Raw genomic sequence first — 18,842 nt, forward strand, 5'->3', positions numbered from 1 at the left:
AAAGGACGGATACCGACTACGTAACCGGAAGCTGGTTAAGAAAACCGGTAATTTGATTTTATGCTCCGAGAGAAGCGAAGGTTTAGCCGCAGAAGAGTCTTTCTCGTCTATTTTCAGATTTTCTCACCCAGTTCCCGGGAAAAGAACCAGTCCGAGAAGATGGATTTGGTTTCTCGGTCGAACCTTCGTTTCCCGGGAATTTCAGCTCCGCTTAGTTCCCACACGACCAGTTCTGTCTCCGTCAATAGTTCTAGTTCTCCGGCGAGGTTTGGCTATCCCTTTCCATTTCGTCGGCCTCCGAAGTTGTCCTTGGTGATTAACGCGAAGAAGAAGAAGTCGAGCGATGCACAACCCGTGTCGGCTCCGAGACCGAACATAGTCGAGGAATTACCGGATGACGAAGATGAAGACGAAGAGGACCAAGTTCTTCTTGATGATTTCGAAGAAGGTGCGAAAAACCGTTTTGCTTATGTCTATTGCTTATCCTTATCTTGATGATAATACTAAATGTATCGAAAATAGATGAAATTGGGTTTATTGGAGGATATAATTCAGTCATTCCAAAATCAGAATAGTTGAAGATGATGTTCTTTGTTGAACAGAGTTGCAAATGGATGATGATGATGATGATGAAGACTTTTACGTGGAAGACGAGACCGAGCTCTATGTAAGTCTGCCATGTCTTGTATACTCATCATTGTCTTTTCCGGACATCATCAGGTAGCTGTAAAAATCTTTGAACTTTGATGTCTCTAATGTTTGTGAATGTCTGGAGATGGGGGATGGAGGTGGTGGAGGAGGTGTAAAGCTTGCTGGTACATGGTGGGATAAGGAAGCTTTTACAATCGCTGAGTCAGTTTGCGAGTCCTTTGATGGCGATTTGGGCATTTATGCCTTCAAGTCTCTGTTGAATTCCACCATACAAGTCCGTATTGAGCGGCTCACCAACAGGTAATCATCTCCGAAGAAGATGAACTTTCTTAGACTCTCTTATGATTTTTAGGTCGAAATCGGGTAAAACTACCGTTGTAGGATCTTTTTGAGACGGTGGTATGCATTCCTTCTTCGGTTTAGCGTCTTGTAGGGAGTTCAGCATATGATGCAACTCCAAGAAAACCCGCGTCTTAGATGAACTTATGCGCACGAGAACAGTCATTCAATGTGTGAAATATGACTGAGAACTTCTGAAACATCCATCTCCTTCAATGATGTTAGGTCTGGTTCACCAACCATGGAAGACATTGAAGCATTCTCGACAACATACAGGGCACGCTTGGATGAAGCTGAGCTTGCCAAGTCCATTCCCGACAACATCTCTCTAGAGGTATGTATTCACTGTTTGATATGAACGAAATTTGTCGAAGTATAGGGGAGAAATCTATGGAGGGTCATAAACTGCAACTTCAAGATTTGGCCTTTTTTCTGATCTTTGTAGTTGCCACATATACGATTGTGATACAACAAAAGGGCATGGCATGGCATGCAGGTCTCATCGCCTGGTGTGGAGAGAGTGATACGGATCCCACAGGACCTGGACCGGTTCCAGGACAGGGCAATGTACGTTAAGTACGTGACCGAGGAGGCCGAGACCGACGGTATATTCAGGCTCGTGTCGTATGACGTGGACGCGGAAATCTGCATCTGGGGAATTGCAGATGTGAGAGTGAACCGAGAAAAAGCCGGTAAAGGAAGGCCCTTGAACAAGAAACAGAGGGAATGGCGTCTCGAGACATCCTTCGACTCCTTGCGATTAGTCCGTTTGCATTCTGAATGTTGATAATTAAACATGATTATAATATAATTGTAATAAAAATATTAGTTGCTAATAACATCCAATGTGAGATTACAAAAATATTATCTTCTTTGTACATAATATGTTATTATGAATGATTTTTGTAACCATTTTATTCTTAGCATAATAGAGGACACATAAATGACGTACAAAAATCAAAATCTAGATTATAATATGTGGGATTAGGCTCAATTTTACAAAAATAAAAAATAATATACAAATTGGGGCTGTAATAAGAAGGCCCATTAAGTAGACCTATATCCATATTTGAGGCCCATTTCACAAATCACAACTGTTTTCGGAATTATCATCGTTTTGGCAATATTAATTAAAAAATCAAATGGAAAAGGAACGTTGTATGTTTACACGTGGCATTAGCCGTTAGGAATGCCACGTGTAAGGCTAGGAACCGATGATCGTTTATCAGAAAGGAATCTGAAGGGGGCATATGTATCAACCACAGCGAGACGAAGACGGCATATCTCGATTTCGCGGTTTAGATTCGTACCGGAGAGAGGATGGAAACTTCGCTGCTCCGGTGTTCCGTGAGTTTTTCGGGCCAAATTCTCCGGAGGAAACTCCATCCTCACCACAAAGTAGAAGCTGTGATCGCGAGATCAGAATCGAATTCCGGAGGATGCGAAGGCGAGTCGTGTGCTAGGGTTTTGAGCAGAAGGTTGGCAATGGCGTCTGGATTGTCACTGGTTTTGTCGACAGTTCTGGGGTATCCGGGGGAAGGATTTGCTGTCGTGAAACAGGGACTTCTTGCCGGGAGAATCCCTGGTCTGTCTGAACCCGATGAAGAAGGTTCGTTCTCTTTCCTCCTTATCCTCTTTGTTACTTGATTTGCTTAGCAAAACTATGCTGGGTCTTCCCCAAAATGAACAGGTTAAAATGAATCTGTGGCTGTGAGTTCAGATTCGGCTTCAAGTTGATGATTTGGATTGAGACCTGTGAAATCTGACCCACCATTCTCGATTTCGGGTCAACTTCGAATGGATTTTGACAGGATCGCTATTGAACCAGAGTTGTAGTACGTGGGTTGTAAGAATTTATGGTGACTTGTGCCTATCCTATTGAGAGTTATATCGTTTATTTAATTGCTGGATACAATTTTTTCTTTTTATAATCCGGAAGTTCACCGAATTTTGACCCGACTACATCTCGCAGAGGAGCGGGTAAGTCTAGGTGAATGTTCCTCCCCACGCTTGAATTTGAACCAGTACGAGAGTATATTTTGCATGTTCTCTCACCACTAGGTCACCCAAACTTGGGTATCTGGATACAATTTGGTTTACTGAGTTTGTAATTGTTCATTTTGCATGAAAAACTGGCTCCTTTTTCTTAGAGTTCTCCAGAGTCTGGACACTGAACCTATTTATATCGCAAAGTAGATTGCTTTTAATCTATAAAACCTCAAACTAGTATAGTAATTTGTCCTCAGAATTCCAAGTTTCATCCAGAGGTAGATTCCTAAGTCTATGGATAGTGGTTCTTTAGGTGTTGTGGATTCGGTTATGTTGAATTTAGTGGTGAAATGTAATGTAATGCTCAGACAGGTTGGAGGACATACCGTAGACCGGATGAGAAGTCAGGAGGGCATGGTGTTGGTTGGAGTCCCATAATCCCTTATGCTTTCTCAGTTCCTCAGGATTGGGAAGAGGTTGTTTTCTTGATGTCTTTATCCTTGCAAGGTTTACTGATAAATCTTTAAATCTTCTTGTCATTCTTTCCATCGTATATTCCAGGTACCGGTATCGATAGCTGATCTCGGTGGCACCGAGATTGACCTGAGATTCGCTAGCCCTAAAGAAGGCCGATTGTTTGTCATCGTGGCTCCTGTTCTAAGATTTGCAGATAGTAAGTGACCCTGTCAGATTTTCATCTCGGTTTTGCCTAGAGGTTTACCCGTGTTGTTGACCTACAGTTTGCTTACAGACCTCGGTGATGATGCTACGATCGAAAAGATTGGACCGCCGGAGAAGGTGATAAGCGCCTTTGGACCGGAAGTTATCGGAGAAAATGTGGAAGGGAAGGTATTAAGTTCAAGCGTAGCGGAACACTCAGGGAGAACATATTACCAATTCGAACTAGAGCCTCCTCATGTACTGATAACCGCAACTGCTGCTGGAAATCGCCTTTACTTGTTCAGCGTCACCGGAAGTGGTAAGGCCAAGATTTCTCCAATACTAGTCAGATCCCTTTAACCGGCATTACATACATATATATATGTATATATATACGCGTTCTGTATGATGCAGGACTTCAATGGAAGAGGCACTACAAAGATCTGAAGAAGATAGCCGACTCCTTTCGTGTTGTTTAGAATCAGTCCTTGCAAGGCAGGTACCAAATTAAACCATACGTGTATAATACATAAAGTTAGAGATAACGTTGCAAATTTCAAGCCTTCATGATTGATATCGATAATCATCTATAAGATAATTTCAATTTATTCAAAATACAGATTAATGTGGTCAATCTTATCCAAACTCGTGGATATTATAATGATCGATGGATCGTGAGAAGTCGAGAGAGAGCCCTTCACTAGAGGGCAGGTCAGCATACACTTCAATACGCTTCTCTTTCAATTGCTTGTTCCTTTTCCCATCATTATCTTAATTTCTGTTTTGTAATTAAAAAAAAAACGTTAGTAAAAGTTGAATTGGAGAAGAATTGAAACGGAGAAAATGGAATGAATATGATTCATAAAAAAAATGTTCGAATAAAATAAATCAGAAAATATATTTATACGAGCAAAGATTTGACCAGACAAAGGGAAACAACCATATAGACATAAATCGCCATTTGGGAGTATATTTTGGGTATTGGTATACCAAGCAAAGGCATAGCCCTACACGTGAAATGAAGGCCTATACATATGCACATGCACATATATATATATATATATATATATATATATATACACACAATATATGTATGTATGTATGTATGAAAAAGGGAAGTCTACGTGAAGGCTGTACGCGTAATGTGAATTAATTGCATGTGGTGTGTGTTCTCTCATTTTCGACCATTGCTTTCTTTCTCTTGTCCATAATAATTGAGACGTGGGCTCCGAACCTAACCTCGGAACGGTGATTTTGTCCGTTTCGATCATAAATAGATTTTCTATTATCGTAAATTAAAATTAGTACAAAAAAATGATTAAAATTAGTATATATGTGTGTATATTGTTGATGATGTATTGAAATCGAGGGTTAAATATAGTAATCTAGTTTTTCCCCCCATTGTATACAAAAACGATATGATGATTCGGCATTTTTAGTATTATATGTGTGTGCGCGTATATATATAATATATAAGAGTTTTCTGTAATCTGAATAAAACAAAAAAAGAGAGAGATACTAAAGACCAGTACAGTGTTCCGTACAAGTTATATATATATATATATATATATCATAACTAGGGTTGGACGTTTCGAGATTTATGTCAGAATTTTAACTGTTGTTCGGGAACGATTTATTCGGTATTCTAAAATTTGTACCAATTTAGTACCGTATATTATTCGGTTCGATTTTGGTTCTGGTACGGTTCGGTTTCGGTTTTTCCTAAAAAATTTAGATTTTCTTAAGAAAAATTCGGTTTTTTGGAAATTTTATAAAGTTTGGTTCAATTCGCTTCGGTTTCGGAACATTCGGTTCTATAAAAATTATACTGTTCGGAAATTTTGAACGATACAATTCGAAAAAATACCAAAATTTTCGATTCGGTATGATTTGATTCTGAAAAACCGAAACCGAAAGGTCCACCCCTAATTATAACCAATATAGTTTCAGCGGAATTTGTAGACCGTATATAGATATAGGTTCTCTAACGGATAGCATGCAAAATATTAAAATGGTATGGACACTCGTCATGTTTGTGACGAAAATTAAATTTCATATGATACCAAATGTCACTTTCCGAAGCTTTTATTAACTGAAAAGAGCCATGATTCCCTTCTCGAGGATCAGAAATAAAAAATAAATAATAAAAAATTATTAAACTTAATGAAGCGGTTTGTACTCATGCTTCTCTATATTAATCTCAAAGCTTCTTCACAATTACACTTACTTCCCTTAATTTTGTTGGAATTCTCCGTTTTCTCGCACTTTCTCGACTGATTTTCTCTCACTTTCTCGGCTAACAATCAAGAAGAAGAGAAGAGAACTCGTTAGCGGCGCCACGATCGGCCGGAACGATGAATATTGCTCATACAATCTTCGGCGTTCTCGGTAATCCATGTTGAATATCATCAAGTCTTATCTCTTTCTTTCCTTTTCCCGGAAAATTTCTGAGATTTTTCTATGTGATTTTCCAGGAAACGCAACTGCTCTGTTCCTGTTCTTGGCACCGACGTAAGTACTTTTATTACCCTTTTGCGCATTTTATTTGAATCATCTCTCTCTCTCACTGTATTTTCTCCGTACTCGAAATGAGTTTTGCGTCCATTGCTGTTCTCGAATTCGTTCCTGAAATCTCCATTTCGTGGAAATTTCTTCCTGGGTCTGGAGAAATTAGGGTAAAGTTCAAAACTTTTTCATCTTTGTTGTTGAATAAAACAAGGATCACGTTCAAGCGGATCGTCAAGAACAGATCGACGGAACAGTTTTCAGGGATCCCGTATCCGATGACTCTCCTAAACTGTCTCCTCTCTGCTTGGTAATCCCAAAGCTTCAATCTTTTTCATGCCGACGGTGCAAAAGCTGCTAATTTTTCTTCCCTCGATCCATTTACAGAACAGTTTCGTCATCCTAGACTTGTTTTTGTGTTGGGTCTGTTTCTTTGGTGAAGGTACGGACTTCCCTTTGTCTCGAAGAACAACACGCTTGTGTCGACAATCAATGGGACAGGAGCTGCGATCGAGATAATCTATGTGTTGATCTTCCTCGTATTTGCTCCTAAGAAGGAGAAAGCTAAGATCTTTGGTATCTTCACCTGCGTGATCACGCTCTTCTCTGCAGTGGCTCTTGTTTCTCTCTTCGCCCTCCATGGCAACTCCAGGAAGCTCTTCTGTGGTCTGGCCGCCACCATTTTCTCCATCATCATGTATGCATCTCCCCTCTCAATCATGGTAAGTGAGGAAATGCGTGTGTGTGTATTCTGAAATTTGTTTCCGTATCTACTCAAGATTGGTGTGATGTTTTCAGAGAATGGTGATAAAGACAAAGAGCGTGGAGTACATGCCCTTCTTCCTCTCGCTCTTTGTCTTTCTCTGTGGCACATCCTGGTTCATATATGGCCTCCTCGGCCGTGACCCGTTTGTCGCTGTAAGTCTTTCTCCGAGTTGTTTACTTGTGATGCAAGCAATCACCGAACCGAAATTCCTCACCGAAACGGGAAATCTTTGGCAGATCCCAAACGGCTTCGGGTGTGGGTTAGGAGCAACGCAACTGATACTCTACCTGATATACTACGGAAACAAAGGCGAGAAGGCGGAAGAGAAGAAGTCTGTGGAGATGAAAGGGGAGGAGATGCAACATCAACTGGTCTAAGGTTGCTTTTGGATCGAGCCCTTTGTCTTCTTCGTTTTAGTTCAGTGTTCCTTAGGATGTTGTCCGAACAACATGTAAAGAAATGAAAGGAGAAGATGCAAATCTCTCCCTCTCTCTCTCTGTTGAAGAACATCATTGAAATATGAGTGTTGTTTAAGCACAGAATCATTCAATGGAAGTTAGGTTAGCTTTCATGTAAAGAGATATGGTTTTAAGCAGTTATAAGAACCCTAACTGTGTCTTCTTCTGAGAAGAGATTATCATCATCACCTCCAAGCAGAAGTAACGTTATAAAAAAAACTTCAATTAGAATTTCGACAAAAGATTTTGTGTTAGGACGTGGAATTAAAACAAATTCAAATTAAAATATTTTACTATTACAGAAATAAATATTATTCGATGTGTATAAAACAATTATAATATGATAAAAAAATTATAATGATATATTTGATATTTCTACGACTATTTCAAGTAAAGTAAAAAAAGAATTAAAACTAAAAAACAAAGTGGGCTGCGCTGAAAATATTCGTGGGCTATATAATTTGGGCCTCAGAGGCCTTAGTAGTAGTTCGACTCCCGGTAGTGGTTAGCACTCTGGACTTTGAATTGAGATCCTTTTGGCTGCTATTACATCTCCATTTTAAAGAGAGATCAAAAAGCAAGAAGGTTCTATGGTGTAGTGGTTAGCACTCTGGACTTTGAATCCAGCGACCTGGGTTCGACTCCCGGTAGGACCTCTTTTTTTTTTTTTTTAATTTTTTTTATTTAATATACGCTTTCTATTTACTTGCAATTGGGTTTTTGTTTTGACGAAGTGGACCGTCGGATGAAATGTCCAACATTCATTTCTTACTACGTGTTTCATGCATTCATATATCTATGTATACATGTTCGTGTTAAAAATTTTAAATGAAAATGAACTTATTCATTCCCTATTCTAAGATTATTATTCTTACATATTTTTGTGGTAAAAAATATTAAATATTCAAAAAGGCCCATTCTTACAACCAAACCTAAATTTAAATATTTTCATTTTATTTTGTTTTGAAAACCCCTTCAAATTATTATTTTTTTTTTTTTGTTTTTTTCAAAAAAAAATGATTTGAAATTTAAAACAAATAAACCACCGCTTCCGTACAAAACTCATTATTAGTCCTTGCAAATGTGTTGTTTATAAAACAGAAAAAAAAAAGAACAATTACTTAGATATTTGATTTCATGATCATCTCAAGATTTCTCATCATATAAATTATTTCTTCAATGGAAATCTTAGATAAGAAAAATATTATTGTAGCGGCACACAAAGAAACTGTTATTTTAAAGTCAACAATCTTCACTAATAAATAATTGATATTAAATAAAAAAAAACATATTTTAAAAGCACTAAGCCTCGTGAAAGCTGCAAAATGTTTGGGTTTGATGAGACAATATTATGACTCATATGGGTCCGCACACTTTGGATTTTGGATGTACATTCCTCCTTATTTACATAATTTTAGCTTTTTTTTTTGGGTGAAATGAGGGACATAAGAGGAAATAAAAACTTATCAAATATATCACAAAGATATACTTTTTAAGTTATTAAAAATGATATTACTTATATTTTTTTAAAGTTGTAAGGTGAAGGCCAATCATTTAAATATCACTAAATCACATAATATATAAAAGTCAATTTCTATTTTTTATAGTTAGTATAATAGTATTAGCGTGTATTTAATTTTTTAAAAATTCAAAATGTGAAAAATAAATTAGTTAAATATTTTAAACTACGGTAATGTAAAGATAATGAAATTATAGAAACAGGAGTTTTATATAATTTTTGGAATGTAGACAATGATTTTTTTTAGTTATATACGGAATTCGTAATAAAATAATAAATAACAAGTTGTTTACATTTTATTTGATAATGAATTGAAGCAAGAGGACAAACACACGTGGACGGAATTATTATCACTTTTGCTATCATTTTCAATTAACATGGTGGTTGTCAAAATTGTCACATTGTAACCATTAAAATCATTAGATATTTCTATTATAGACGTCTAGATTAAAATAATCTCTTTATTCTTACAACAACAAAAAAAAAATATGACTTTTTTTTTCCTCTTCTACCGTGTGAAATGAAAGAAAACATTCCTACAAAAATTGATTAAGTATATTTTTTATAAATTAAAATCTCTACAAATAAGAATTATAAGTTTTTGTAAACTTACATATTTTTTGTTTTTCTGCAAATTGATGCAAAAATTAGTTTGTTGGTTTGCGGAATAAAACTTTATTGTATTATTGATAATCAAATGGATTTAAATATATAATACGTTTTCCTCACAATAGAATTTTTAATTCTTATACTAATAATAAGAATATATAAATCCAATGATATATTATCTCATTGCTATTGTACATCATTTTAAATAATCATATTTTATATAACGTTTTATTATTATTATTGTTGTTGTTGTTCCATCTAGAATCCCTTTGACTTTTAAAAGCTTCGAGAGAAATTTACGGGCCGCACGCAATACGAATATATACAAACCAAATAACAACCTCCTCACCAAATTTAATACCAATTTAAAAGAAAATTATAGGTTTATTATTTTCCTAATATTTACTTTCCGAAAGTATTTAAAATTTCATTTTAGTGTCCATCTATTTTTATTCCGCACATCCTGATGCTTAATATATTTTTTTTATGTGATATTATTTTAATTAATTTAACTATTTGCCCACCAAAAAAAAATCGAACCTATTAGAAGCTTGGAATGAAAAATAAAATCATGTATTAAAACACGATAAAGAACACGAAAATGTGTAGAAAATGGTATAGGCATTAAATTGCAAATTTTCTCCATTTAAAAAATATATTCAAAATTATTTTGGTAAATAATTACAGAAAGTCTGTGGAAATATTTTGTCGGTTTAATAAGTCAGATGCGCGGGTCAAGCAAGAAGACATCATGGAAATCTAAACAGCGAAACATATTTTCCCTTCAAAGCAAATCCACGAATCCACCACTCTCTCTCTCTCTGTTCATCATCGCCATCTTCTCATCTCGCCCGAAATTCTCGTTCTCCAGATCGAGATGTTAGATCCTACCCCAAATTCCTTCAAACCCCATTTGTATTTTCCTGATTCTTCCAACGATCACCAAGATTCCGGCGTCTGTTCACCTCCGCTATGGAAAACGAGCCCGTCGACGAGCCCTCCTCACCGGAACGGTTACCGGAGCCTCTCGCCGTCGTCGAAGGCTCAGGCCATCGCTCGCGGACAACGAGAGCTTATGGAGATGGTTAGTAAGATGCCCGAGTCGTGTTACGAGCTTTCCTTGAAGGATCTTGTCGAGGTGAACGCGAACGAGTTAGAGGAGAGGAAGGTGTTCGATGAATTGCCTGAGAGAACAAATAAGCCGAATAGGGTTGTGAAGAAGATGAAAAGCGATAAATGGCCGGAGAAGAATCGAGCCGGGGGCATGAATAACGGTGGGTTTCTTCTAAAATTGGGGTTTCCCATTAACTTGGGTTCCAAGAAAAGGTCGAAGAAGAAGAAGGATGATGATTCTTCTGTAACAAGTAAGGGTTCTTGGTTGTCGCCGAGGAATTCTTCTGTAACAAGTAAAGGTTCTTGGTTATCGCCGAGGAATTCAATCTCTGCTGGGTCTGAGAGAAATGGGGATAAGGATTGGTGGAAGAATGAGTTCTCTGAATCGCAGGGGAGCGAGAGTGGAATCTCAAGTAATAACAGTGGAAGCACAAAGAGCAGTGGTAGCAGCAGCAGCAGTAATCGAAGTCGAAGCAACAGCATAAGGTACGTAACTATTTATAGCTCTTGAGGAAAATGAAGGTTTTAGCTTTGGCTTTTGATTTCGGAAATTGAAAATCAGATTTTGTTGGCGAAAGAATCTCGGTTCACATAACAAAGAATCTCTATGATATTTCATAATCTCATAGAAGCATTTCACATCTGATTCTTGCAAATTAGATTTCTATCAATCTATAGGTATGTGCTGTAAAGAAAAAAGGCGACTTCTATATCTAGCGTTAAGGGAGCTGTTTTGGTATGATCCTGTGAGGTGTGTAATGAACATGTTGGGTTCCGTGTGGATGGCTTAATGGGTACGAAGGGTTCTTGAAACAGCCAAGATTTGTTGATGACACGAGATTTTGACGATAAAGTTTCAAACTTTGACAAGATCTTGAACACTTGACCGAAGCTTCTTCATTTTCTTGAGAGGATAAAAAGGAAAGAAAGAAGAATTGATGTCCTGAATACAATATGGTGGCGAAAACTTACAAAGAAGTCAAATCCATTAGCATTTGCCGGAGTTGTGCCTGGTTTTATAACATGATCTCACTGCCATCTCTCTAATTCACAGGGTTTCAACTTCTGATTATGGGTGTGTTAATGTTTCAGGGCTAACAGTCCCGGTTGCTTGTCTTTCCTCTGGAAACTACACATGCGGGAGTGATAATCGGTGGCTATACGAAGAGGAGGAGGAGGAGCTCGGTGTGGAATATCGGCCCTTATAATGTCGATTCCGCTCTACCGAGGACGGAAAAAGACGACATCACAAAGATTCTAACTTTTGCTTGTAAGTTTCCCCAATTTTTGGTTGTAATAATAAGCCAACGTGTTTCCAAAGTGGAAGATGATCTGATGTGTATATAGATGGCATAGTGTTTGATTATACAAGGAAGTAGGCATTTCCTTCTCTGGTAAAAATGTTTGTATCTGGTTTTTTCAGATACCATTGGTTCTGAATCTCCATTGTAGGGCTTGTAATAAAATAATTTTATTATATTGGTGTTAAAGCACATCATTAAGCTAATTAATCTCTATCATCTTTGTCTTAACTTGGAAGAGAGGTATTTTACTTTACGGGGGAGTGGGTCCCAATCAAACCTTTCACATTCTCGCGTTGGAAAACGCGTTTATGTTTTCAGCGTTTTGGAGCTGAAGTCAATGGAGCTGAAGTCAACGTGGGAAACTCAGATCGAAGCGACGCCGTTTTCAGTCTGCCAACGCGATTATTATTATTCCTCCCCCATAGACCAGCGACCGCGTTTGAGATTTTATTATTTATTTCATCCTTGATAAAATATTGCTTAGGGGCTTAATTACATTGAATGACGTAAAGAATCCTAAAATTAATTAAATATTAATTCGACGGTGATCTCTTATCTTTGCATCACCTACTGTTTCCTTAGCGCAGGTGAGTCACAACCAAAAGACAAGTTTGCATCTAGAACGAAGAAGAAAAGTCGTCGTTGATTTCTGAACGGCGAAGTCTGACGAACGCGATCACAAAACCCCCGACCCAATTCGTGGGTAAGAGAGAATTTTTGCGACAACCCTCTTCAAATTATTCAATCCTCTTGGTCCTGAAATCTTACAAATCTTCGTCGTGTCTTTCATCCGCTCTCGGGTCTGACACAGGTAAAAGGCTACGTTTTTGTTCAAATCTCCGTAGATTTACGCTGTCGTTTACTTTGATTCTTGTTCCTGCTGTGAGATTTTATGTTCTTTTAGTTATTGGTTATCACGATCAAGATAAGACGATCCATTGGTTTAGATGCAAATTCTGGGTTGTTTATTGGTATCTATTGTGTGAGAAAAGACCTCTGGCCTTGTGAATTAGTGTTTCCTCGAGTTCAAGCTTTCTGATTTCATACTTTACTTGGCTAATCTGATGTGGGTGTCCAAAAAGAGAGCAACTTTCGATTAATTTTCCTTGTTCCTTTCCTTCAAGTTCTAAGGATTTCAGTTAATTTCGTTAGAATATGTCAGTTCTGTTGTAGGATTGATCTTCATGGCTTCTTGGTTTGGTCTGAGTTCTGGGGGGAAAATTTGCATCTTTCTTAACAGTTCAGTTGCAATATCCAATCTGTTCTCAGTGATGGGTTCCTGTTCGATCCATATGGTTTTGGACTCTCATGATGTTCTAGCTTGAGTTAGAGCTTATTGTATCATGTCACCTTTCCTTGTAGGTGGAATTTGATTGAGAAGAAATCTCGTGATGGCGAATAATGGAGCATCATGTGCTGAGAGGGCTACGAATGATATGCTGATCGGTCCTGATTGGGCTATCAACATTGAACTCTGCGATATCATCAACATGGACCCTAGGTAACGTTTTCGTGAGGTTCTCCTCTAAATTTTGGTTTTCAATTTCCGATGTGTCATTCTCGATGTTTCTTCATTGTCTCCTTTGGCCCGCTGGTTTGCAGCTAAAAATTAAACCCTAAATTTTCATTCTTGATAATGTAGCCAAGCCAAAGAAGCTTTGAAGGTGCTCAAGAAGCGGTTAGGAAGTAAAAACCCTAAAGTTCAGCTTCTAGCTCTTTATGTGAGTGCTTTTTCTTCAGTGTCTTCTTTGAAATTTTAAGCTTATTTCTGTACAAAATCTGAAATTTATGCTCGGGGCGTTGGTACAGGCATTGGAAACAGTGAGTAAGAATTGTGGTGAGAATGTGTATCAGCTGATCATTGACCGCGATATTTTGCACGACATGGTCAAAATAGTGAAGAAGAAGGTTTACTATCCCTCGTCTGCTTGCTTGTTATATCAACTGTTTGTTCTGTCTTAGCCAACATGGCTCGTGCTGAATTTGCTGAATCGATCATGCAGCCCGATCTGAATGTAAAGGAAAAGATACTCGGTTTATTAGATGCATGGCAAGAAGCTTTCGGTGGACGTGGGGGAAGATACCCACAGTACTACAATGCATATAATGAACTCAGGGTAAACGATAAATTACTTGGACTGTATCACTATATGGCCTTCTCTTGTTATGAGCAGGAACTTGATCATATATTGAGAATTGTTTACTGTGGATTTTAGTCTGCTGGAGTGGATTTTCCACCGCGAGCGGAGAGCAGCATACCGTTCTTTACTCCACCTCAGACTCAGCCCATTGCCTCAGATGAAGATGCTGCTATCCAGGCTTCACTGCAAAGTGACGATGCTTCCGCTCTGAGGTATATACTAAGCATCAGTCATATCTCTTGCATGTTCTGTTTAATGGACCGACCAAGAAAAGATAGTTCACATCTTTGCTTTCAATACCTTCAATTCCTTCATTCTGTTACCAACGGTGTTAAAGCTTATTATTATGGTTACCACGTCTCGTGTTTTTCAGCCTGGAAGAGATTCAAAGTGCTCAGGGATCCGTTGATGTCTTGATGGAAATGATCGGGGCCCTTGATCCTAGGCATCCTGAGGTAAGAATATGCATTGCTGTGTTGCAGGATAAAAGTTTATGGATCAGTTGGTTGCTTTTGAAGTCTAAATTTCCACACTTTTGGAAGGGTTTGAAGGAAGAAGTTATTGTTGAACTGGTCGAGCAGTGCCGTAATTACCAGAAACGCGTTATGACTCTGGTGAACACCGCTACGTAAGGATTCACTCCTCTATCTAGCATGCATTCTGCCCTGTGACTAACCCTTGTTTGGGGCCTAATTGTACTTGATAGTCTTAATCTTGCAACTGGGTGACTAATCCTTGATGGGTTTTGGATTATTTTGACGATTTAGCTGTAAAGATAAGATTTTTACCGCATCTGCTCTGATGTTGAACTTAATTACTAATTTTAAGCTTAATTTTCCATAATGGGTGATCTTGTTTTGCTCCTGATCGACCAACTCTTTGCAGAATTTTTAGCTGAAAAAGACCAGATTTTCGAGGCATTGTGTGTGTTTGTTCTTGCAAATATGGTTGAGCAGAACCGTTTTTATGATCTCTTGTCGATGGTGAGATTGATGTTTTTTTCCTTTTTTTTTTACCAGAGACGAGGAACTTCTGTGTCAGGGATTGGCCTTGAACGACAATTTGCAGCGTGTTCTTCAACGCCATGATGATATCGCGAAGGGGAACCCTGTTTCCGCAACTGGAGCCACCACCACTTCCCCTCACATTCCGCTTGTCAACATCAACCATGACGATGACGATGATGAGTCAGATGATGATTTTGCTCAGCTTTCCCACCGGTAAAATGGCATTTACAAATGATGAATTTTCGTGTTTTCTCGCTCATTTAGTTTTTTTTTTTGTTTCTTGTAATTTCTCTGGTAAGAACCAAAACTAAGCAAAACTCCATAACTGCAGGTCAAAGAGGGAGAATTCTCAAGGATTCGGCCCTATTCTTCCTCCGCCACCCCCTACGATGAGACCTGTATATGCTGATTCTGGTAACTATGACTATCTCAGTGGCGATGTGTACAAACCGCAGGGGTCACCAGAGAATGTCAGGCCACCGCCTCCTGTTTTCGATAATCCATTTTCCCAGGGCAAATCTCCCGAGGTTACTTTCACCAAACAGCGTCCTGTTTACGATGAACCACCAGTCTTAGCAGCATCATCTGGTGAGCAGTTAGCCGCCGGGAATCTCCCGCCTCCGCCTTCCAGACACAACCAGAGGCAACAGTTCTTCGAGCAGAATCATCACTCGAGCAGTGGCTCTGATTCCTCGTATGATGGTCTTGTGGGACAGACTCGGAGCCTCTCTCTGAATCCTACTGCCTCTTCTGCTACCACTCCTCCGAGGAAGAAAGACGAGAAACCGGAGGATGCCCTTTTCAAGGACCTGGTTGAATTTGCCAAAACCAGGACTTCTTCCTCAAACCCTGGCAGTCAGAATAAGAGATCGTTCTGAGAGAGTCTTCTGCTGTCACATGTACTTGTTTTGCACTGTCATTTTCTTTTGGTTCTCTGTTTTCAGGCAGCTTGAGTGAATGGATGATATGATGATATAGTGTCTTGTTTCTATGGAATAAAAATTGAATTTAGACAACAGTTCTCTCTCTTTTCAGATTCAGGATATACAAACGTGATTGGTGGTGGTAATGTTCCAAAAGGGTTTGTCTGTTTCAGACCGTTGACGCAGTTGGGTCTCTGCAGTTAAAACAGTGACAGGAAGAGTAGTCTTTTTCCCTGTGGAAACCCCATGGAAGTACCTCCAAATCTTTGAGTCTTCTTGAAACTGAGCAGCAGTCAAGCTCGGAACCACCAATAGTTGAAACTGGCCTTGAATTGTCTTATTAGGTTCCATGAATCTTCTTCCTTAAAGCAGTTTTGACGGTTGATGATATGATGCTATCAAAGTCTATCCCTCTTTCTATTGACTTATACATCATATCATCAGTGTTCTTGATTTGCTTCAAGTTGATGTTTGATTATCCAAGGATCTTATCTGATTACTTCAAAGAAAAAATGGGAAATCATCTGCATTATTTATCTGATGGCTAGAAATGAACATAATTTATTCATGTAAACTTGCATTGATACAAGTTGGATTCCCAATGTCAACAGTACAAAAACTATAAGTCAAGTCTTTGGTTCTGTTTCATCTAAGCCTCAATACCTCAGTACATTCTCAGAGCTATTAACTAGTAACCAGACAAGAACTCAACACAACAAAACTGTCTTTAAAAAAATCGGTTTCTATAACGTTGTCTAGAGTGGATTTGTTGATATTCAAACCCATGGGAGAGAGCCTGGATAAGGAGCAGAACCACAGTACCTGAACAGCCCTTCGATTTCAGGGCAACCTTTCGGGTAAGGTATTGTCCTGTGGAACGGATCACGCTTCAACTTCTTACGCGAAAGTGAACCTATACATCCATACGGGTCTTCTTGAAACTGAGCTCTAACCATAGCCTCGCCCTTCAAAGCAGCGTCTTTGGATGTCGGGGATGATGGGGTGCCCGAGTAAAAAAATCTCGTATCTGGAAACCCGATTGCTGAACGGTGCAAATTCGCAAACCTTTCCTCCTTAAAATCATAACTCACAACCTGATCCGATAACACAGTGATATGAGCGAGTCAATACTTCCATTAGATCTGGAAACCAGTGTGTTGCCTATCCTATCTCTACCTTTTACACAATTATGATTAGAAACATGGAAAGGAACTTTTTTTTTTCAACCAGCAAAATCCGGGGCACCGAGGAAGAAGAATACAGAAAAGCTTACTGTTATGTTATGAGGATATGAGCCTGTAAGCTCTCTGAATCTGCAAACACTGAAAAGAAGATTCTCGAAACTATCTCTGGCGTGTTCTTCAGTCAATGCCCGTGATCTCACCTCATCCCTGCCTGCAATTCATCACAACACCATCAAGATCCGATGCTTCACAACCAGAAACTAACACAGAGCGCATATATATATAGATAGATGGATTGATCAACTCACTCACCAAACCATCCTTTGGATTCAGCAACAGCCCAATAACTCTGAGCCTCGCTGCGAGGGCCAGCCTCTTTCCGAGTCTCTCCACCGCTGAAAAGAAGAAGAGACTCATCGTCTTTAGCCGCAGATTCGACCCCCTCTTGGATATGAGTCACAAATGTAGCAGCCTGACCCGGATTCCTCTGATACGATTCCAAGAACCATGAATCCTCCTTATCTACTTTACCGCAACTGCTGCTCGTATAGACGGAATGCCCAGCAACCATCACGAGGTTTCTCAGATTGGCAAATGGGTAGCCATCAGAATCCAAATCTAGCTTCCTGTAATTGCCCATTGACCGGTAATTGTTCTCGTATACTGACAGAAATATGAGGGCTGTGATCCCAAACGAGAGTAGAATGATGAAAACGACGACTGGATGCAGCTTGAAGTAGTAGTGAAGACGATTTCCTAGGGATTTGATCATTTTGACGAGTGAATTCTTCGACTTTCTGGATCTCCTCAAAGCCCCCGACTCTAAATCGAAATCACTACTTGGGTATGCATGGAATGCCTTAGAGCTAGTCGACCCAAATGGATAATTATTCATTCTACAATCGAATCGAGGCTCCGACACCGACAATGAGGGTGATTAAGCATACCCAGATCAGATTTACGGAGATCAGGACTCAGGATCATCAAAGTCTCCGGTCTGAATTAGCATAAAAACGCAGCCTTCAATCGAACCCGCGTCACATAGATCAAATCTCATGATCCATGAAAGGAAATTCGAAACTGCCCAGAAGAGAATTACCCGAATCGAGGCGGGAGAAAAGAAAGGAAGAAACGACGAACTCACCAGAACAGAACTTCTGCAATTTCCCCGGAGAATTCCTGAGTTCTCCGTACGAGAAACAGGACACTGGAATCGAAAATGGAGATTTGAATCAAGAGGAAAAAAAAAAGGGAAAGATCCAAGCTTTACGGACAAATAACACGAATTAGATCATCGAGAAACCTCAGAAGTTGTCGTTGGCGCGACCGAGGAAGGGACGGAGAAGAAGAACCATGATGGACTCATGATGTATAAAGCCCAGATCCACATAACGGTCCATGAAATGTCATGGATTTCCATATTTGCTAATTCAATGGCCATCTTATGATTATTTTTACAATGTGATTTAGTTTCTCTTATAATTCATGGCAATGATTTGAAAAAAAAAACAGCCATATTTGGAACTAGGTTATATTTAAATCTTAGTTTTAACTTTTGAGGGCCATGACTTTTTTTTTTCTACAATACATAATGTTTTTAATGATTCGAGTAAAAAATAAATAAATTTTATGGAACAAAATCGAAGAAAGTCGTGTTTATACATATATAATATG

General features: G+C 38.8%; 6 protein-coding genes and 1 non-coding gene across 11 annotated transcripts; 6 read left to right on the top strand and 1 right to left on the bottom strand.

Moving 5' to 3' along the window:
* Positions 1-78: 78 nt before the first annotated feature.
* Positions 79-1,870, top strand: LOC104813692. Its single transcript, XM_010541395.2, has 5 exons — positions 79-448; positions 603-667; positions 776-951; positions 1,216-1,324; positions 1,487-1,870. The coding sequence occupies exons 1-5, from the start codon at positions 160-162 to the stop codon at positions 1,775-1,777; spliced, it is 930 nt and encodes a 309-aa protein (XP_010539697.1). The 5' UTR covers positions 79-159; the 3' UTR covers positions 1,778-1,870.
* Positions 1,871-2,246: 376 nt separating this feature from the next.
* Positions 2,247-4,537, top strand: LOC104813693 (psbP domain-containing protein 4, chloroplastic). 2 transcript variants are annotated; one of them, XM_010541396.2, is made up of 6 exons: positions 2,247-2,599; positions 3,352-3,455; positions 3,541-3,652; positions 3,731-3,958; positions 4,054-4,138; positions 4,260-4,537. In XM_010541396.2, the coding sequence occupies exons 1-5, from the start codon at positions 2,311-2,313 to the stop codon at positions 4,116-4,118; spliced, it is 798 nt and encodes a 265-aa protein (XP_010539698.1). In that variant the 5' UTR covers positions 2,247-2,310; the 3' UTR covers positions 4,119-4,138; positions 4,260-4,537. The 2 variants fall into 2 exon arrangements, with proteins under 2 accessions (XP_010539698.1, XP_010539699.1); XM_010541397.2 differs by having other exon boundaries at positions 4,054-4,134.
* Positions 4,261-7,487, top strand: LOC104813694 (bidirectional sugar transporter SWEET1-like). Its single transcript, XM_010541398.2, has 7 exons — positions 4,261-4,350; positions 5,948-6,027; positions 6,114-6,150; positions 6,359-6,454; positions 6,587-6,866; positions 6,943-7,062; positions 7,147-7,487. The coding sequence occupies exons 1-7, from the start codon at positions 4,307-4,309 to the stop codon at positions 7,285-7,287; spliced, it is 798 nt and encodes a 265-aa protein (XP_010539700.2). The 5' UTR covers positions 4,261-4,306; the 3' UTR covers positions 7,288-7,487.
* A 465-nt stretch (positions 7,488-7,952) lies between these two features.
* On the top strand, positions 7,953-8,024 carry TRNAQ-UUG. Its single transcript has one exon. It is a non-coding gene; the product is annotated as a tRNA-Gln (tRNA).
* A 2,195-nt stretch (positions 8,025-10,219) lies between these two features.
* On the top strand, positions 10,220-12,086 carry LOC104813698. The gene is made up of 2 exons (XM_010541405.2): positions 10,220-11,095; positions 11,702-12,086. Exons 1-2 carry the CDS (start codon positions 10,374-10,376, stop codon positions 11,754-11,756), a joined length of 777 nt encoding a protein of 258 aa, XP_010539707.1. The 5' UTR covers positions 10,220-10,373; the 3' UTR covers positions 11,757-12,086.
* Positions 12,087-12,529: 443 nt separating this feature from the next.
* LOC104813697 (TOM1-like protein 2) lies at positions 12,530-16,079 on the top strand. 2 transcript variants are annotated; one of them, XM_010541404.1, is made up of 10 exons: positions 12,530-12,616; positions 13,276-13,414; positions 13,556-13,634; positions 13,723-13,821; positions 13,917-14,030; positions 14,130-14,266; positions 14,428-14,509; positions 14,597-14,682; positions 15,074-15,274; positions 15,393-16,079. In XM_010541404.1, the coding sequence occupies exons 2-10, from the start codon at positions 13,305-13,307 to the stop codon at positions 15,937-15,939; spliced, it is 1,455 nt and encodes a 484-aa protein (XP_010539706.1). In that variant the 5' UTR covers positions 12,530-12,616; positions 13,276-13,304; the 3' UTR covers positions 15,940-16,079. The 2 variants fall into 2 exon arrangements, with proteins under 2 accessions (XP_010539706.1, XP_010539704.1); XM_010541402.1 differs by lacking the exon at positions 12,530-12,616 and adding an exon at positions 12,637-12,724.
* LOC104813696 (uncharacterized protein C57A10.07) lies at positions 16,029-18,513 on the bottom strand. Of its 3 annotated transcripts, none has more exons than XM_010541400.2 (4): positions 17,481-18,513; positions 17,258-17,379; positions 16,807-17,078; positions 16,029-16,483 (listed from the first exon to the last, which is right to left on the bottom strand). In XM_010541400.2, exons 1-4 carry the CDS (start codon positions 18,061-18,063, stop codon positions 16,444-16,446), a joined length of 1,017 nt encoding a protein of 338 aa, XP_010539702.1. In that variant the 5' UTR covers positions 18,064-18,513; the 3' UTR covers positions 16,029-16,443. The 3 variants fall into 3 exon arrangements, with proteins under 3 accessions (XP_010539702.1, XP_010539703.1, XP_010539701.1); XM_010541401.2 differs by having other exon boundaries at positions 16,029-16,476; positions 17,481-18,512; XM_010541399.2 differs by lacking the exon at positions 16,029-16,483 and having other exon boundaries at positions 16,528-17,078; positions 17,481-18,511.
* Between the last annotated feature and the right edge of the window lie 329 nt (positions 18,514-18,842).

Source organism: Tarenaya hassleriana, unplaced genomic scaffold, assembly GCF_000463585.1.
Source record: "Tarenaya hassleriana unplaced genomic scaffold, ASM46358v1 Cleome20, whole genome shotgun sequence".
In the NCBI taxonomy this organism is placed as follows: domain Eukaryota; kingdom Viridiplantae; phylum Streptophyta; class Magnoliopsida; order Brassicales; family Cleomaceae; genus Tarenaya; species Tarenaya hassleriana.